This window comes from Pagrus pagrus (genome assembly GCF_965226575.1).
Source record: "Pagrus pagrus genome assembly, chromosome: 21".
Taxonomy (NCBI): domain Eukaryota; kingdom Metazoa; phylum Chordata; class Actinopteri; order Spariformes; family Sparidae; genus Pagrus; species Pagrus pagrus.
Window position 1 is genome coordinate 27,207,813 of NC_140208.1, and position 21,899 is coordinate 27,229,711.

Genomic DNA, 21,899 nt, shown 5'->3' on the forward strand with positions numbered 1-21,899 from the left:
TTATCAAAAAATACACTTTTCCATGGATTAAAGTTCTCCGTCGCTATGACGGATTTCCATCATTCAGACTTCACAGAGGTGACTTGTGAGATCAATGTAGATCGGAGGAACTGTTGGCTGATGTTTATTGACAGGTTGTCACACTCTACAGCCAATTGTATCGTTAATGGCGTGTGCGCGCCTGACCAATGACAGTGCAGTGACCCACACAGGGCGGGATCTGAACACGGAGCGGCGCTAAAGTTTAGCTGCTTAGCTAGCAAGGACTCGTCGCGCTGCTACGTTATCAGCTGAGTTTAGTCAGCACGTGAGAACTCGTCTGACACAGAGAGTCTCCTGTTGTGTGCTACATGTGTGAAATAACAACTATAGTCTGGACTTTGTCTGCAGTGTATCTGTGTAAATGGCTTCATTCAGCGTCTCTCCCTCCCCTCTGGCACCGTGAGTTACCATGGTTACAGGAACACCCTGAAACTTTATAATGATGATCAATAAGAAGTTTTTGGTTAGTTTGACTGTACAGAATCATGAATGTTGCCTGATTGTAGCTCAATGCTTAAATCTTGTATTATAACATATAGAACAAAGCCTCAGAGCTTCTTTGATTATTAACAGTATGCTAGTGATGACAGAAAGATAACTCGCCATCAGACTGACAAGGCTGCAAAAGTTGCTGCTTGTATGATGTATTTAAACGATAAGAGGCTCACTTTAAACAATATTATTAATAATAATTAATGATGATGATGAGAAGAAGCAGTAGAAAAATAGCGTACTGAAAAGTTCTGTAGATGGTTGATTATTTGAAAGAGTAAAACTTGAGAGAAGCTTGGCAAAACAAAGGGCACAGATTGATTTCATAGATTGAAAATTACATTGAAAAGACAAAAAACATTTTAAGTGTGAATAGAACAGCTGTTCAGATCATCCTCCTGTAAAACACTGTTGGTCAAATATTTAAACTTGATGTCTGCATTAGAGAATATGGTGTGGGGTGAGGCTGTAAATCTTATCTTATTTTTTTAGCACGTGTCAAGTAACGTGCCCTGTTACATGTTTCACAAATTACAAATTGGGAATATGACTTGGCTGCAGCTCGAAAAAAAACATTTCAGTCAAAAGATTTTTTCTTTGCTTTAATCCATGCTTTTCATACTTAATTGACCTTTGAATAGTGTAACAGTAGTTCAGTACAAACATCTGAATTTAATATGGAAAATGTATTTCATGACACAAGAAGCTTATGTGTCTGATTGTACTGTAAACCTGAAGATCTTTTGAAGAGATGAGGCTATGTGTTTTAACTATGCAAGCAATCTCAGCGCACATGTGGAGGGCAGGAGTAGTTACTTGAAACCATATCAACATAAACATAATTAGCCTCTGCTTTTTATATTTTATGTACAATATTTATCATGTTAAATGTCAAAAAGTATTTTAAGTGAATACGAACATAACCAACTATTAGAGATTGAGAAAGGTTTACTGTTTAGTTTTCATACAATAATTAACAGTTGGAGTAAAGTATACTATACAGTTCTGTTCGTGTACTTATATAGGTTGTGAATGGTCATGGAAATGTTATTATGGGTCCTTGAAAAGTCATGGAAAAGTTTTGAAATGTTGTCCATGAAAATGTGTGGGAACCCTGTATAGCGCTTTTCCAGTCCTCTTGGACAGCTCAAAGTGCTTTACAACACATGCCACATTCACACACTGATGCCGGAGGCTGCTATGCAAGGCACCAGCTGCTCATCAGGAGCAATTTGGGGTTTAGTATCTTGCTCAAGGATACTTCGACATGTAACTCGGGGGAGCTGGGATTTGAACCAGTGACCTTCCGATCACTAGACGACTCGCTCTACCTCCTGAGCTACAGCCGCCCCTACAGGCATCAAAAATAGCTTGACAATAGTCGGAAAATAGCCGATCTACAAGTTTACAACGCGTTGGTCACTATCAAAGCATAATGGGCTTCTAGAACACCTCAGCAGTACCACAGGCTGATCAGTTCCGTACCACACCCAGTGATGCAGTAATTTTTTCTAAAACAGGCCTCAACAAAGTATTGAGTGCAAAAATGAACATATTTATCAGAAGGTTGACACTTTTGTATTTTAACCCATTTGGACCTGATTCTATGAGGTTGACTCTAAAGAAGTCTTCTAAATCTACAAAGCATTTGCGGCCCACCTATCTGACCACCTAACCTGGCCTGACCTAACCTGGCTGCCTATCGGCCAGATAGGATGGTCAGATAGGTGGGCCGCACGCATTTTCAGAGCATGTTTATTATAATGATAAATCATCAATCGATTTGTGGCTTCTTAGGTCAGTTCAGGTCTGAATCCTTTTTTAAATTGTTTTCTGTAATGTGAGCTATATGCCATAACCATCCAGACTTAAACAAAAAAGGTTTGGAATATTTCGTGATGTGCAATGAAAGGTAGACTATTAAAGTTCAACTTTTTGAATTAGAGATGCACTGAATCTTTTCCAAATTGTAAACCTAACTAGACTTTATCATAAAACAATCATTTCTCTAGTGAGGACCAGGAAAAAGGTCCTCACAATGCCTATTTTTTAATTCTACTATACAAGTTGGTAGACATTTGTTCCTTACTCACTCACACTCTCTCACTTGCTCTCTTGCATTCTTTCTTTGTTTCTTTTTTAGCCTGGAACAAACATGGTGGAGTACCTCCATGATGCCAAGGCATCCAGACCATACCCCTACATCCTAACACTGGGAAATGACAATCATAATACATCTCAGGCCTTTGTCATTGTTGCTGGACAGGCTTTGGAATACGACGCACTGCTTCAGGCCATCGATGTCAGCTTCAAGGCATTCTTTATCTTCGATATTAAATACCCGAAGCAGTGTGAACATGTGTGGGAATTCATACAGAACGTAGTCTATGAAATGCCAGGAGGGGAGTCCAAACTAGTAAAGTTTCTTGAAACTAGAATACTTGCTTGCAAGTAGAGCTAATGGCGTCAAGGACAGCTTTTTTCTAGCTTTTATTTGAAGAATGTACTATAGGCCTGTTGACTGTTAGTCAATGTGAGAACAATTTAACTATTGTGGATATTTTCTATTAATACATTTTTTCAAAGATTCCAATATTGTTTTAAGTGTTTCAGGCCATCGATGTCAGCTTCAAGGCATTTTTTTCCTTCGATATTAAATACCCGAAGCAGTGTGAACATGTGTGGAATTCAAACAGAGCATAGTCTATGAAATTCCAGGAGGGGAGTCCAAACTAGTAAAGTTTCTTGAAACTAGAATACTTGCATGCAAGTAGAGCTAATGGCATCAAGGGCAGCTTTTTTCTAGCTTTTACTTGAAAAATGTACTATAGGCATGTTGACTGTTGACTGTCAATGTGAGAACAATTTAACTATTGTGGATATTTTCTATTAATACATTTTTTCAAAGATTCCAATATTGTTTTAAGTGTTTATTGCATAATATAAGCTTTGCATGACCAAATCTAGCATGTATTTTGTTATAGGTTTGGAGTTTAACAGTTTTATAGCTATGGGTAGTCTATCGCAATTTATTTTCTTATAGATTGTACTGTAATGTGTTAGAATTAATCTGGCATATTGGTTAATTTGACCCAGCATTTGGATAGATTACTGAACAAATGTGTAGTTGAATGAACCCAGAATTGTAGTTAATTTGACCCAGCATTTGGGTAGAGTATATGACACATATATGTAGTTGAAACAACCCAGAATTGTAATTAATTTGACCCAGCATTTGGGTAGAGTATATACAAATATGTGTGGTTGAATTTACCCAGATTTGCAGTTAATTTGACCCAGCATTTGGGTAGAATATTTAACTCATCTGTTGGGTTAAAATGGACCAACCCATCTTGCAGGGTCAAATTAACTACTGCTGGGCTGGTGCAATATTGACCCAGCGGTTGGGTTATAAAACAACCCAAATTGGGTTATTTTTAACCCATCATTTTTCTGTTTTGTGCTAACAGCATGCAGACCGCAGGATGGAAATGACAGGACTTCATACATCCTGAAAGGGTTTATTTCTCCATAACAACAGACTAACTCTACATTACCCGCTCATTACACGGCATAGGAGTGAAATAATTAATTTGAAACATAATGTTCATCAAAATAAAAATAAAAATTTTTAAAAATTTTATCGATTTATAAATTGCACCATTTAACGTTAGTGCACCTGCAAGTCCAGTCTCTTCTCTTCTTTGCTTTTAACGAAGCCTTTGAATATCAATCAGTGGATCGATTGATTAACATGTTACGATGTGTGTATTTGTCTTTTGTCATAACCAAGAGATTGCAGGTTTACGGGGGCGCGTTTGTGTCGCGGACTCTGTGCCACCGAGAGGAGAGCTGTGACACCGGGTCAGAGGCTCTGATTGCAGGTTTGGTTTTCAGCCACAGTGTGGAAGGAGCCTCCACTCTCCTTGCAACAAGGTTATAAGTCATTTATCAAACAACAATGCACGATGTGTTTGTTTCTGTTTTGACGAAGGTACTTCCTACAGATGCTCGTTCACATGACTGCGTTTCACCAATCAAATGTAGCCGCTAGCGACGTTGGACTCCGTTTCACCACTCAGACAGAGTACTACAACAGCATTCATTTTTTATACATAGCCTGTCACGTCTTTCAACAGTCAGCCTAAATAAAAACAGATACCGATAGCCTATGAAACTTAGGATAAATAAATGTTATTCATTCAACTTACCTCCTCCTGGACTTTGATGCCCATCCACCAAAACACCTTTGTGTTTGGTAGCGGGGTCCGTTAGCGGCTCCACTGCCACTAGGCCTACTTGAACCAGCCCGAAAGGCTCCACTGCTGCTACTAGATCCTGGCCGAAAAAGACGCTTTAATTCCTCGTCAACGGCTGGTGGTTGGGATGTTGCTGATGAAACTCTCTGTGTCTCCGACATTGTTGTTAGCAGTTGTCTGTCATTTAATATGTTATTTAGGAGGTCAACTGCTTGCTTGAGACCATGGTTGAGACCATGGTTGAGACCCTCTCTGTCGGTCATTTGCTTTCACCTGAATCCTCATCATACCACTATACTCATACACACACACACTACTATACTGTCTTACACACACTATTATAGTCATACACACACACTATTATACTCATACGCACACTATTATAGTCATACGCACACACTATTATACTCTTACACACACTACTATACTCATATGCACACACTAGTATACTCATACACACTACTATACTCATGCACACACTAGTATACTCATACACAGTATAGTGGTGTGTGTGCTTGAGTATACTAGTGTGTGTAAGAGAGTATACTAGTGTGTGCGTATGAGTATACTGGTGTGTGTAAGAGAGTATAGTGGTGTGTGCGCGTGTATTTGAGTATAGTGGTGTGTGTGAGAGCAAATATGAATAATTTCCTAAACGGCCTGTCATATATTTCTACTGTGATCTATATCTCTACTGTGTATTTCTACTGTGATGTGTATTTCTAGTGTATTTCGACTGTGTGTTATGTATTTCTAGTGTATTTGTACTGTGTGCTGTGTATTTTGATTGTGTATTTCTATTGTGATGTGTATTTCTACTGTGATTTGTATTTCTACTGTGTATTTCTATTGTGTATTTCTATTGTGATGTGTATTTGTGTATTTCTATTGTGATGTGTCTTTATGCGCATGCGCCGCAGTGTATGCAGCCTGTTCCAGTCGCTCCTGCTAACTTTAACTTTGTGTTCAACTTTCTCCTTTTTTCTTTATCTTACTTGTTCTGTTGAACAATGGGGGAATAAGATGGACGAACTTTCAGCGCTAACCCGGAATCATCAGGAATACCGGGAATGTAGTCTGATGATTTTCTCGGAGTCATGGCTATACACGGATGTTCATGACCACAATGTTTCCATGGAGGGTTTCCACACTGTCTGGGCTGACAGGGACTGCACTATGAGCGGTAAGCGCAAATGGATGGGGGGCTTGCTGTTTATGTGAACAACAGGTGGTGCAATCCTGGTCACATCACTATCAAAGACCCCATCTGCAGCCCGGATATTGAACTGTTAGCTGTGGGTCTCCGTCCCTACTATGTAGGCTACCCGGTGAATTCTCACATGCTATTGTCGTGGCTTCAGACCCCCCCCAACTTCTTGAGCACCTCACACCCATCCCCCACTCCTCACACCTCCTCTGGCTCCCATGCTACCTGGCCTCCTCTCATTATGGACTCCAACTCTCCCCCTCCTCGACCTGCACTGTTTACACCGCTTCATGTCAGGAGACAGCTGAGCAAACTCCCCACCGGTAAGGCTGCAGGCCCTGACGGTGTCAGCCCACGGGTTCTCAGAGCCTGCGCCGAACAGCTCTGTGGAGTGCTTTATCGTGTCTTCAACATGAGCCTTAGCCTCTAGAAGGTCCCTGTGATATGGAAGACGTCCTGCCTCGTTCCAGTGCCAAAGACGCCGCAGCCCAGTGGTTTCTCGGACTACCGACCGGTGGTACTGACGTCACATATCATGAAGACCCTTGAGAGACTCGTCCTGGAGCAGCTCAGGCCTATGGTCAGGCCGCACCTGGATCCCCTCCAGTTCGCCTACCAGCCCTGGATTGGAGTCGAGGATGCCATTATCTTCCTGCTGAACCGTGTCTACGCCCACCTGGACAAGCCGGGGAGCACTGTGAGGGTCACGTTCTTTGACTTCTCCAGTGCTTTCAATACCATCAGGCCTGCTCTACTGGGTGACAAGCTGACGGCGATGCTGGTGGATCCCCCCCGTGTCCTGGATTGTGGATTACCTCACTGGCCGACCACAGTACGTGCGCTTGCGGCACTGTGTGTCAGATGCTGTGGTCACCAACACCGGGGCCCCACAAGGGACTGTCCTCTCTCCTTTCCTCTTCACCCTTTACACCACGGACTTCAGCTACCAGACAGAGTCGTGCCATCTTCAGAAGTTTTCTGATGACTCTGCTGTTGTTGGATGTACCAGCAAGGCTGAATACAGGACTGTGGTGGACAACTTTGTCACATGGTGTGAGCTGAACCACCTGCAGCTCAACACAACAAAGACTAAAGAGCTGGTGGTGGATCTGAGGAGAACCAGGAAACCAGTGACCCCAGTTTCCATCCTGGGGCTTATGCCACATTATTGTGGACATTGTTGAACACTACAAATATCTGGGGGTGTTCATAGACAATAAACTGGACTGGACTAAGAACACTGATGCCCTTTTCAAGAAGGGACAGAGCCGCCTATATTTTCTGAGGAGGCTCGCTCCTTTAACATCTGCCGGACTATGCTGAGGATGTTCTATGAGTCTGTGGTGGCCAGTGCTATTCTGTTTGCTGTTGTGTGCTGGGGCAGCAGGCTGAGAATAACAGACGCCAGCAGACTCAACAAGCTGATCAGGAAGGCCAGTGACGTTGTGGGAGCATCTTCAGCGAGAGACTAATTGCTCCAAAGTGCACCACTGAGCGCCACAGGAAGTCATTCCTACCTGTGGCCATTAAACTTTACAACTCCTCCCTCTGATCAGACTCAAATGGCTATGTATATATATATATATATATATATATATATATATATATATATTTATATATGTATATATATGTGTATCTATGTATATTTCACATATGCCATATTTTTTATTGCACTGTATATATGTACATACTTGGAGTGGTCATTGTACACTTGAGATTGAGATTGTCTACTATATTTTTCTATTTTATTTTATTTTATTTGTTGTCTACTTTACTATTGCATTTATATCTATCTCTTGTTCCATTCATGCTGTATTTTATCTCTGCTTTGCATGGAGCATCTGGAACTACAACAATTTCCCCCCAGGGATTAATAAAGTATTCTGATTCTGATTTCTACTGTGATTTGTATTTCTACTGTGTATTTCTATTGTAATGTGTATTTCTACTGAGATGTGTATTTCTACTGTGTATTTCTATCGTCTGCTCTTTATTTCTACTGTGTATTTTGACTGTGTGCTATGTGTTTCTTTTGTTTTTGCACTGTGTGCTGTGTATTTCTACTGTGATGTGTATTTGAACTGTGATGTGTATTTCTACTGTGTATTTCTATTGTGATGTGTATTGCTACTGTGTATTTATCTTGTCTGCTCTGTATTTCTACTGTGTATTTCCACTGTGTGCTATGTATTTCTAGTGTATTTGTACTGTGTGCTGTGTATTTCTACTGTGTATATCTACTGTGATGTGTATTTCTATTGTGATGTGTATTTCTACTGTGTATTTCTATTGTCTGCTCTGTATTTCTAAAGTGTATTTTGACTTTGTGCTGTGTATTTCTACTGTGTATTTCTACTGTGATCTATATCTACTGTATATTTCTACTGTGATGTGTATTTCTAGTGTATTTCTACTGTGTGCTCTGTATTTCTACTGTGTATTTCCACTGTGTGCTATGTATTTCTAGTGTATTTGCACTGTGTGCTGTGTATTTCTACTGTGTATTTCTACTGTGATGTGTATTTCCATTGTGATGTGTATTTCTACTGTGTATTTCGAATTTGTGCTATGTATTTCTAGTGTATTTGCGCTGTGTGTTGTGTAATTCTACTGTTTATTTCTATTGTCTGCTCTGTATTTATACTGTGAAGTGTATTTCCACTGTATATTTCTATTGTCTGCTCTGTATTTCTAAAGTGTATTTTGACTCTGTGTATTTCTACTGTGTATTTCTATTGTGATGTGTATTTCTACTGTGTATTTATATTGTTGGCTCTGTATTTCTACTGTGTATTCCTATTGTTGGCTCTGTATTTCTACTGTGTATTTCTATTGTCATGTGTATTTCTACTGTGTATTTCTATTGTTGGCTCTGTATTTCTACTGTGTATTTCTCTTTACTTCTCTGTATTTCTACTGTGTATTTCGACTGTGTGCTATGCATTTCTAGTGTATTCATACTGTGTGCTGTGTATTTCTACTGTGTATTTCTACTGTGTATTTCGATTGTGATGTGTATTTCTACTCTGTATTTCGACTGTGTGCTATGTATGTCTAGTGTATTTTGACTGTTCTATGTATTTCTAGTGTATTTGTACTGTGTGTTGTGTATTTCTACTGTGTATTTCTATTGTGATGTTTATTTCTATTGTGAAGTGTATTTCTACTGTGTATTTCTATTGTGATGTGTATTTCTACTGTGATTTGTATTTCTACTGTGTATTCCTATTGTGATGTGTATTTCTACTGAGATGTGTATTTCTACTGTGTATTTCTATTGTCTGCTCTTTATTTCTACTGTGCACAATAGACATACACAGTAGAAATACACATCACAGTAGAAATACACAGTAGAAATACACAGCACACAGTACAAATACACTAGAAATACATAGCACACAGTCGAAATACACAGTAGAAATACAGAGCCAACAATATAAATGCACAGTAGAAATACACAGCACAGAGTCAAAATACACTTTAGAAATACAGAGCAGACAACAGATATACACAGTGGAAATACACATCACAGTATAAATACAGAGCAGACAACAGATATACACAGTGGAAATACACAGTAGAAATACACATCACAGTAGAAATCCATTGTAGAAATACACAGTAGAAATAAACATCACACAGTGGAAATATACAGTAGAAATACACATCAGAAATAGAAATACACAGTAGAAATACATAGCACACAGTCGAAATACACAGTAGAAATACACATCACAGTAGAAACACACATCACAATAGAAATACACATCACAATAGAAATACACAGTAGAAATATACAGTAGAAATACACATCACAGTAGAAATAGACATCACAATAGAAATACACATCACAATAGAAACACACATTAGAAATACACGGCAAACAGTACAGATACACAATAAATACATAGCAAAGAGTCGAAATACACTGTAAAAAAACACATCACAATAGAAATACACAGTAGTAATACACATCACAATAGAAATACACAGTAGAAATACACATCACAATAGAAATACAGAGCCAACAATAGAAATACACAGTAGAAATACACATCACAATAGAAATACACAGTAGAAATAAACAGCACAATGGAAATACACATCACAGTAGAAATACATTGTAGAAATACACATTACACAGTAGAAATACACACTAGCTGTGCATAGCACACAGTGGAAATATACAGTAGAAATACACATCACAATAGAAATACACAGTCAAAATACACAGCACACAGTACAAATACACTAGAAATACATAGCACACAGTAGAAATAGACATCACAATAGAAATACACATCACAATAGAAACACACATTAGAAATACACGGCAAACAGTACAGGTACACAATAAATACATAGCAAACAGTCGAAATACACTGTAGAAAAACACATCACAATAGAAATACACAGTAGAAATACACTGCACACAGTACAAATACACTAGAAATACATAGCACACAGTCGAAATGCACAGTAGAAATACAGAGCAGACAAGAGAAATACACAGTAGAAATACAGAGCAGACAAGAGAAATACACAGTAGAAATACAGAGCCAACAATAGAACTACACAGTAGAAATACACATCACAATAGAAATACAGAGCCAACAATAGAAATACGCAGTAGAAATACACAGCACACAGTACAAATACACTAGAAATACATAGCACACAGTCGAAATACACAGTAGAAATACACATCACAGTAGAAATCCATTGTAGAAATACACAGTAGAAATAAACATCACACAGTGGAAATATACAGTAGAAATACACATCACAATAGAAATACACAGTAGAAATACATAGCACACAGTCGAAATACACAGTAGAAATACACATCACAGTAGAAACACACATCACAATAGAAATACACATCACAATAGAAATACACAGTAGAAATATACAGTAGAAATACACATCACAGTAGAAATAGACATCACAATAGAAATACACATCACAATAGAAACACACATTAGAAATACACGGCAAACAGTACAGATACACAATAAATACATAGCAAAGAGTCGAAATACACTGTAAAAAAACACATCACAATAGAAATACACAGTAGTAATACACATCACAATAGAAATACACAGTAGAAATACACATCACAATAGAAATACAGAGCCAACAATAGAAATACACAGTAGAAATACACATCACAATAGAAATACACAGTAGAAATAAACAGCACAATGGAAATACACATCACAGTAGAAATACAGTGTAGAAATACACATTACACAGTAGAAATACACACTAGCTGTGCATAGCACACAGTGGAAATATACAGTAGAAATACACATCACAATAGAAATACACAGTCAAAATACACAGCACACAGTACAAATACACTAGAAATACATAGCACACAGTAGAAATAGACATCACAATAGAAATACACATCACAATAGAAACACACATTAGAAATACACGGCAAACAGTACAGGTACACAATAAATACATAGCAAACAGTCGAAATACACTGTAGAAAAACACATCACAATAGAAATACACAGTAGAAATACACTGCACACAGTACAAATACACTAGAAATACATAGCACACAGTCGAAATGCACAGTAGAAATACAGAGCAGACAAGAGAAATACACAGTAGAAATACAGAGCAGACAAGAGAAATACACAGTAGAAATACAGAGCCAACAATAGAACTACACAGTAGAAATACACATCACAATAGAAATACAGAGCCAACAATAGAAATACGCAGTAGAAATACACATCACAATAGAAATACACAGTAGAAATAAATAGCACACAGTGCAAATACACTAGAAATACATAGCACACAGTTGAAATACACAGTAGAAATACACATCACAATGGAAATACACATCACAGTAGAAATACATTGTAGAAATACACAATAGCTGTGCATAGCACACAGCAGAAAAAAACAGTAGAAATACACAGTAGGAATAAACATCACACAGTGGAAATATACAGTAGAAATACATATCACAATAGAAATACACAGTAGAAATACACAGCACACAGTACAAATACACTAGAAACACATAGCACACAGTCGAAATACACAGTATAAATACACATCACAGTAGAAATACACAACAATAGAAATACACAGTAGAAATATACAGTAGAAATGCACAGTAGAAATATACAGTAGAAATACACATCACAATAGAAACACACATTAGAAATACACGGCACACAATACAGATACACAAGAAATACATAGCAAACAGTCGAAATACACAGTAGAAAAACACATCACAATAGAAATACACAGCAGAAATACACCGCACACAGTACAAATACACTAGAAATACATAGCACACAGTCGAAATACACAGTAGAAATACAGAGCAGACAAGAGAAATACACAGTAGAAATACAGAGCCAACAATAGAAATACACAGTAGAAATACACATCACAATAGAAATACACAGTAGAAATAAACAGCACACAGTGCAAATACACTAGAAATACATAGCACACAATCGAAATACACAGTAGAAATACACATCAAAATGGAAATACACATCACAGTAGAAATACATTGTAGAAATACACATTACACAGTAGAAATACACAATAGCTGTGCATAGCACACAGCAGAAAAACACAGTAGAAATACACAGTGGAAATAAACATCACACAGTGGAAATATACAGTAGAAATACACAGCACACAGTCGAAATACACAGTAGAAATACACAGTAGCAATACAGAGCACAAAGTAGAAATACACAGAAATACAGAGCACAAAGTAGAAATACACATAAAACAGTAGAAATACACACAACACTGTGGAAATACACAGTAGAAAACCCAGCACACAGTAGAAAAAGATAGTAAATTCAAAGCATACAATAGAAATACACAGTAGAAATACACATCACAGTAGATATACACAAAAGAAATACTGCACAGTGCAAAAAGACGCTTCTCTCACTCTGAAACGCTCTAAATTGACATGAGTAAGTTTCCACCATAAATGAATTAAAGGACACGTGAAACCATCCTTGCCTTAAAATAGATCCAAATTTAGCATGTCCAGGCTAGGAAACTTGTTTGAAAAACCTTTATTCATTGAAATACAACATAGTCTACTTCACAGTTCAAAAACACACGTCTCTCGCTCTGAAATGCTCAAAGTTGACAGAAGTGAGTTTTCACCATAATTGCCATGATATTTATCCAAATTCAACTATTCCTGACAAAGAAAAATCCTTGAAAACGGTCCCTGTATGGTCCATGTCAGGCCCGTGCAGAGACCTTTGGAGGGGCAGATGCTCAAGAAAAAAAAAGGCATAAAAACTATATATATATATATATACATATTAGCAGTAATCATCATGATGATGAGAAAAGAAAAGACATTAACTTACAGTAAGGTACTACCTATGCTGAGGATGAATTTACTTGCTGAGGGAGCTACTCTATCAGGTGAGCTATAGGCCTACATCAGCCATAATGCTGCGTCGTGTCTACCGTTTTAAGAGTTGTCTGCGGTAAAAAAGCTGGCCCCAACCGACTTTTAGCTTTATCACATCAGCTGTGGAGGACTAAACGTGACTTAAGTATAAATAAATAAATAAATGCATGAAGAAATGTATACATAAATGTTGAAATAAATACATAAATAAATAAATGCAGGAATAAATAAATATATGCATAAATAAATAAATGAATAAATAAATAAATAAATGCTGAAATAAATGAATAAATAAATAAATAAATGCTGAAATAAATGTATCAATAAATAAATAAATAAAAGAATAAATAAATAAATGCTTTATATTTATTTCTACATATCTGTACACCTACATTTATTTATTTCTGTATTTCTGTGTCCATATGTTAATGAGGTAGGAGGTCCTAACCTCAGTCAGCAGCATGATTGGTTACAGGAGTGTGCTCGATGCGGGTCGACTACTTCTGCCTTACTAGCAGCGCTGATGTTGTTGGCTACCAGCCCGCCCGCTCAGCTAACCCTTAGCTGCAGTTCTGATTTAGTTATGGCAGTTTTTGTACGAGCAATTGCGAATGAATTGCGATCATTAGCGAACCATGCAACCAACGACTATGTTCAGTTTCGTCTGGATAGATTGATGGATGACTTGGCTCAGCTCAACGCCGGTATGGATGTGCAAACTGAGCTATCAGTGTTAGACGGTCTGGAAGAAGTCGCCCGCCAACTTTACATCCTGTCAGAGACAGAAGAAGGGACCCTTGGACGTCCGTCGTACAATATACCCCCCACTTTAATCGAAGCACACCTTCTCTGGGGGCACACCGCTAAGGAAATAGCACAGGTGTTCGGAGTGTGCGAGAGAACAATTCGTCGGAGGATGGCACAGTACGGAATAAGGTACTCCGGATTGTCTTTTTGTCTGGTTTCCCGTTTAGCTTCTTTTAAAGGTGGCAATATATGTGTGCAAATTCACAGAGATATTTAACTAGCTAGTGTTTATTGATGGTAAAGTTGCTCACCTTATCTCCAAATACCACTGGGAAATATACTGTGTTTATCTTATATAGTCTAACATTAGGTGCCAGTTGAGCATAAAATGCGTGTTAGTCTAAGCTTTTAGTATAAATTGTTAATGATATTGTAGCGTCCCTAAATGAGAAGCTACGACACGTTCAGATGGGTTTTCTTTTCCTTTATTTATCACTTGAACACAGGCTACTGTGGGCCGTAGCCAACGCCAAAACAATAAAACTCGCTGCCTCAAAAGTGCACATACACGCTAACATCGCTCCTTCCTGCATTCACCCGCAGACCTCTCAAACAACCCTGACCTCTCTCACTCTCAGCCAATCACAGACAAGCTATCTCACACACTCCCTGTCATAGGTAGCTGAAAATGACTGACAGGCTTCACAGTTTCTAAACGTGGAACACGTTCACTGACATTAAGGAAAACTCAGTAACTGCCTCAACAAACCTTGGTTTAACACACAGTATCACACAGTGACCTACACATCACTTTATCAACCCAGTCCGTTACAGTATTATAGAACATTTATCCCTACAATAATGTCTCCTTGCACTGCTCTGTAATCTGAGTTTAAGTTAACTAAAAATTAACTAACGTTACTGATATTAATTTACATTAATATGCACTGGGAGTCGGTCTAACAATACTTGATGATATAGGCCTATATGCTTTGGTTTTCAATGACAGATGGACTGGTGACTAACATGCTTATATTACTGACAAACTTAGTGTAGGAGCCAAAATGGGTTTGGCCTGTATTATTAATTGTTTATCCTGCACATGCTCTTTGGTTACTATTATTTCCGGCAATTAACACCTGGGTGTAGATTCACGGCATTTTACCTGTTTCAGTTGCACGGCGGTTCTGGTTAGACAAAGAGGGTGAGTGGGGCTCGATATTTTCTGTTGACCGTTTCGTTTTATTTCCATAACGTATCGTTTTGTTTCCATATACTTATATAATTTTTTGTGTCAATAAACACTTTAAAAAAGTCACTTTGAGTCAAGAATGGATTTATTCGAGCGTGTCGCAGACAAGACCCCACTGAGTTTCTTAGCGGCCTTTTAAATTGGACAATTAGTCGCTACACTTAGTTTATCATATGTACTCCTTACAGGTAGTGGATTTGTGCTGCTGCATTTGTTGATACTGTACATGGGTGCCATTAATTAACATCTTCAGTTTGTCGGATAATCTGTAACCCTATTTCTGGAGGAAAAGTGAACAGAGTCAGATGTGACATTTCAGCACAATTGCATTAGTTTGATACATGATAGTGTTGCATTTATAAACTCATACAATATGAAAGATTTTAACTTAAATTATAAATAAAATTAATAAACTGATAGGTATTTAGGTTATTTCTACAGGACACAGCAGCTGAGTTTAGACTAAACAGGAATGAGGTTTGTTTTAGGTGACATCGATTTAAAATAATCTAAACCTTTCACTGCAGCTAACGACAGAGCAACAGACTCCTTGTGATCATTGTTTTGTTTGTACTGTGAGATAGGTGACATTACTTTTTTGCCTCTTGTGACTTTTTTCTTTCATTTCATTTCATTTTTGATGATCAGAGTCCACAATCTATTAACTCCAATAGAGGACAACAGTCTGGATGAAACTGTGACCCAAATTCTGCAGCAGCATCCCATGTCTGGATACAAAATGATGGTTGGGCACCTGAATGCACAAGGCATACGCATACAAAGTAAGGAATTGTATTTATTACCCATTCATTTGTTCGGGGGTTATTTTATGTTGGGATTTGGCCTACTTGCTGATTTACTCACAATGTGAGGAAACTGCTTTATTTAGTGCTAGTCTTTGTGAATTCACTGCCAGATTGGGGAATGCTTTTTTTTTTTTCAGTACACCATATCTGTGCATTGTTTTGCCTATTATAGGACAGCGTGTCCAGGAATCCATGCGGCGAGTGGATCCTGGTGGAGTTTTGATGCGCACCCTTCAGCTGAACCCAAGAAGGCATAGGAAGTATTCTGTTAGAGCACCGAACAGTTTATGGCACATCGATGGAAATCACAAACTGATAAGGTATCAAAAAAACATTCCATCTCAAAAAAAAAACATCTCAAGCATCCACTTTATTGTAGATTGTACTAATGTAAGATACTTACTACCCAGTTTAGTGTATATCCAGAGCAGTTACAAAAGCCCATCTATCTATTTTAATTAACCTACCAGTGTCACTGAAAGCCAGACTAGGATTTATCAATGGTGGATGGATCAAATTATTTAATTCATCAATGTTCTTGTGCATGCAAATCAGTTTTACTGACTTCTGCCAGCACCAAAATTAAGAGTTACGCTGGTTGGTTCTTTTAACTTTTCACAGTACTCCATTGTAGATTGTACAATGTAGAAATTGTAATCTGACAGGGGCTAAAATGGCTACGACTCCCACACTGTGCACCCAGTATTGATGTCAATATTCCCAAATTAAAGTTGCACTCAACAGTTTAACCTCAGCCATTGTCTTCTTTGAAATCTAATATGATGGAGTACAGTGCTAAAAACAGAAAATGTCAGTGACCAAAGACTAAAAGCTCTACAACATGCAGCTGGCCTCAAAGGCTATTTTTAATCTAAATACTCACCAGAACCTTGTATAAATTCACTTTGCCATGTGTGGGTGCAAATTTTGTGAGCTGGAAATAAATACAAAGAAATGTTGACCTAGAAGTATATCAGGATTTTTATTTATGCTTGTGTGTTAAAGATTTCAGATAGAGAAGTTCTGTTCAAATAGGCTTATACAGTATGCTCTGTGTAAATCTGGCCTAAACTTGCACATAAAGAGATGCATGATACAGGTAGTGGTATTGATCTTAGTCTGTTCTCATACGTATCTATTTCAGATGGCATATTGTTGTGCATGGTGGTATTGACGGCTTTAGTCGTTTGATTGTATACTTGAGTGCCGCCACCAACAATCGTGCAGCAACGGTCCAATAAAGCTTTCTGGAAGCTGTCGGTGTCTATGGTGTGCCATCACATGTGAGGTCAGATAAAGGCGGGGAAAATGTTGATGTTGCACGCTACATGGTGATTAATAGAGGACTGAACAGGAATTCAGACATTGCTGGCAGGAGTGTCCATAACCAAAGGTAACATAATCTTCCATTCAAACATTTATCAAAATAACACTTTGTAAAAGATGGCCATATAAACTGACTTAACCTGTCTCCTCAAGTCTATCTTAATACAATCAAGCTTTGTGGCAGCAGATTATGAGCTTTTCAACATTAACGTTAGTGTAAATATTGAAAGAGTTGTTCTCCTATTGTCTCTCTGTAATCTATACTGACCAGGAGAAGATTACTATTCTAGTGTGATTCCAATGTAAGTGATGACAAATCTACAGTCCTCATTCTGTAGTTCAGCTGAACTTCATTCTGAAGCTAATATGAGGCTTCAGCAGTCACAGAACAAGGCGACCCATCACTTACAATAGAATGGTTAGCATTAGATTTTCCACAGCCAGTATAGATGGACAGAGGAACAACTACAGCGACCAAAAACTCTTTCATCATACATGTGGGCATGTGAGCATTGTTTGAAGAAGACAAACTTAAAAAAAAAATCAACTTGTCCTTTTAAGAGATTAAAATTAAACTTTGTCATTAACTGTTATTTAGACTGAATATTGAATACATCACTTATTACCTATTTAATTCAGTTCTAATTTACTGTGCTTATCATTGATGGGAGTGTTGTCATACACCAACAGTAGGTAAAAGTATTGGGTAAAGGTATTTTCCTGTATGTTGTGTCTTTGTTCATTGTAGGTAGAATAAACAGTTTTTCCTTTATACCCATCAGAATTGAAAGGCTCTGGAGAGACGTTTATGTGGGAGTTCTTGATCTCTTCTACACCATCTTTACCAACCTTGAGAGAGAAGGCCATCTCAATCCTGACAATGAAATGCATCTCTATGCTCTGCACTGGTGCTTCCTGCCCCACATACAGAAGCACCTTCAGTTTTTCCAGCGTGGCTGGAACTGCCACAGACTACGCACTGAGGGCAACCACTCACCGCTGCAACTGTGGACTCGCCATGAGCATGAGGCGCAGCAGGGCCCCATACAGGTTTGAATTTATTCAGTAATTCTGTTTTACTTTAACTTTTAATTTCCTACATGGGATATTGTCAACATTATCTCCACTTTATGTCCATTATAAAGTGCATGTATCAGTAGCAAAATGTAACTAATCGTGGCTTGTTGTTCAGGAACTAAATGTGATGGATTTATATTGCCTATCATTGGCACTTTCAACACAATAAGGTATTGCTACAATGTTGTGGTCAAACAAGGAGCAGTGATTTAGAGAGAAAATAATACATATTAGCTCTCAAAATTAATGTATTGGCTCTTGGAAATCGTAGTCAAGCTCTTTCTGATGCCATAGCTGTTTTTGGGGCATATACAGAATCCCAGATGATAAACAAGTGATATTTTAAACTAGGTTCTGTAAAATGAATGAATATGGCTTACAGTCCTGTAGACATATTTACCATAAAAATCTTTAAGACTTTGATTTTGATTGACCCTTAACCTCAGCTCTTGCAATTGCAGGTTGACATGGAGTTTGGAGTTGACTGGACTGGACCGAGTGGTCACCGTCAGCCTGGTGTTGTGGTCCCTGAAGTTCAGCTGCAGCGCTCACTGACTGACCAGGAAGTTGCAAGTCTACCAGACCCTGATGTCCCTCTGTCCAATGTGATGGATGCGTATGTACAAAGTGTGAGCTTATTGTCAGAAATGCTCCAGTAAATCCATATTGCTCAAGTTCTGATAAAGAAGCCGGTATTGTGGTTTAGCAGTTCTGATATTTGTGTTGAATCGCATTCTTATTTGCCAAAAACATCTTTGTTTCAAGTGTCTAAAATGTTTTTTTTTTTTTTTAAGTAAAAAGAATGGTAATGACAGCATTTTTATTTTATACCAGATGTCAAAACTTACATTGTACAATATGACTGCAAACAAACACTTTTTGCAATAAGCAATTTTTTTTAACCATTAAGTTTAAAGGAATAGTTCACCCTTAAAACGAAATTCAGTCATTATCGACTCACCCACATGCTGATTACAAATCCGGTGTAGTTTTTTATTCCTCAAAGTCCAGTTGGAGCACGGCGCTGGTACCCTCCGGCAGTAAACATGGATGTAACGGCTGCAAAAGGCGCCCGAGAGAAAAGGTCCATAAAACTACACAACAACGTCGTACACGTTAGTACACTTTTATAGCCTATGCCGTCGTTTCGAGTAAACTCTGGATGTCGCCACTTCAGGACACTTGGATTGCAGCGGACGAGCAGTATGGAGGAATATTACAACGTTTTTGTGTGCACAGACTGGCTCCAAATTGACAAGATGGCGGCGCTCATATCTGTAATATTTAGGCTTCACTTTTGTACAGTGGGAGTATCTATAAAGTTGATCAAGTTGAATTATCAGTATTTAAATTGAATGAATTAATTACAAAAATATATTTATTTTTTTCCCTGACATCATCTATTATTTTTGTAGCACACTTGAATGATCCACAGTGTGTTTGGAGTTGTATGTTTTTTTTATTTCCTCCTGCAAACATAAACGTGATGCAGCATTGTAAATCGTGCACTGCTCTCTGAGCTTCATCTGAACAACACAATGCATGTATTGACCTGCCCTGACAAAGAGCGACCCTAAACCACAAACTCCCTCTTGTGGTGAAACTCTGGAATTACAATGCCTTACTCTTGTCCTTTGAGCCACAACAATTACCAAACAGTCCATGTCAAAACAAATAAACAAATATATAGGGGGTGTCCTTTTAAGCCACTGTCCCACATTTCTATCGTCCTAGCCCCAATTTGTATCAATAAAATCATACTTGAAAAATCGTACCAACTTGATTTTCTCACGAATATCAAGGTCAGCACAGTCCTTAATATCGATTGTGGCTTCTTCTGGGGATCCACCAAAGAGCACATGCAGGATAGCTGGGCTCAGTCCACCAAAGCATGGCCCATCATGTAGAAATGAATGACCGATCATTCGACCAGCAACAACAAAGAAGTCACTCTCCAAAAGCAGATGGGAAGTGGAGGGAATCCGATGATCTTGTTCCCCTCAAAAAGAAGAGTTCCCCCTGGCACTTGAATACAAAGAGAAAAGCAAAGCATATAGACAGTAATGTAAAGGACATAGATATTTAACTATCATACAGAATTAGTTAAGGAAATATCAATCAGCCACTGAATATTCTGGTTGATCCTGTAGAAACCTAAAGGTTCACAGCAGCGACATTCACATTTACGAAAAAGGTTAGTATTCTCTGGGTATACGTAAAGGTCTGGGAAGACAGATCTGTTTTCAGTCTGGAACTGGTACCAACCAAACACCAAAGTGAATATTTACTTACCAAAATGTATCTCAAACCCATACTGAACATTTTTGACATGATGGTTGCAAAGAAATGGCGAGTCACACCATCACCAATTGCTGGATCTCCTGAAAAAGCAGAACACACGGTACAGACATCAGTTAAATGAAAACTGTAAAAAATATATATATTTTTTATCTTTAGTTTTGTATGTGTAAGCAATTTACCCTTAAGTGTGCATGTCAAGGGGCAAGCCCACTCAACATAAGCCATCTTATAAAAAGAAAGGAGTGCCCTTTCCCTGTCCACTGCACTGTCTCGAAGATCCATGGTAAGACTTAAAAATTTTCCAGTTGTGTGCTGACTTAAAATGGCTTCTTTGAATCTCTTTGCTGACTCTGTAGGATTTGGTGCAATTTGCCAATCTAAAAGTAGTTGTTCAAATGCTCAAATTAATACTGGATCAATTAATATACAGAGTGCAACAAGTTATTGAAATAAATTATGTAATATTTAATAACGTAACAAACCAGGGAAGCCTCTCTCTTCAGTGGGATCTAGATCAACCATCTCAGGAGCAGGCACACAACCCTGAGGTGGCACCGAGTAGTTTGAGTTGTTGGCCCTTGATGTCTCCCTCACCTGTGGCCTCGTCAACATGCTGACAAATCTACCTTCACTTCAGGAGGAGTTGGCACTTTCTGTGGAAACCTCAACCTCTACCTCACCACTGCTCTGTGATGGTCTTGAGTAAAAAGAGGTAATTTTTGTTAGTTTGGCTAGTATATTTTATATTGCATAACACACTCACAAAAACACTGCAATCTAGTAAAACTAAAGTTTAAAAGTAGAAAAGGATGGCCATATATATATAATCAATCAATTCCATTCAAACTCTAAGACTTTCCCTCAAGACCAATATCCAGGATCTATATCCTCCACATTTGGATGCACAACAATGTATGAACAATATGGCTTTTCAGAGGGATTGTTGGCATCA

At 38.1% G+C, this 21,899-nt stretch overlaps 1 protein-coding gene across 2 annotated transcripts; it reads left to right on the forward strand.

The window, feature by feature from the left end:
* Positions 1-219: 219 nt before the first annotated feature.
* On the forward strand, positions 220-20,420 carry LOC311250645 (uncharacterized protein). Of its 2 annotated transcripts, none has more exons than XM_084342503.1 (5): positions 220-441; positions 16,086-16,219; positions 16,416-16,563; positions 18,352-18,619; positions 19,108-20,420. In XM_084342503.1, the coding sequence occupies exons 1-5, from the start codon at positions 404-406 to the stop codon at positions 19,303-19,305; spliced, it is 786 nt and encodes a 261-aa protein (XP_084198629.1). In that variant the 5' UTR covers positions 220-403; the 3' UTR covers positions 19,306-20,420. The 2 variants fall into 2 exon arrangements, with proteins under 2 accessions (XP_084198629.1, XP_084198628.1); XM_084342502.1 differs by lacking the exon at positions 220-441 and adding an exon at positions 13,938-14,374.
* Positions 20,421-21,899: the final 1,479 nt, after the last annotated feature.

What these genes read in the sequence shown, in the direction of transcription:
- LOC311250645 (XM_084342502.1), top strand. Translation starts at nt 13,962, where the DNA reads ATGTTGTTGGCTACCAGCCCGCCCGCTCAGCTAACCCTTAGCTGCAGT. An exon ending in ATGGCACAGTACGGAATAAG is followed by an intron (nt 14,375 to 16,085) that starts GTACTCCGGATT and finishes TTTGATGATCAG; the next exon opens with AGTCCACAATCTATTAACTC. An exon ending in GGAAATCACAAACTGATAAG is followed by an intron (nt 16,564 to 18,351) that starts GTATCAAAAAAA and finishes TATACCCATCAG; the next exon opens with AATTGAAAGGCTCTGGAGAG.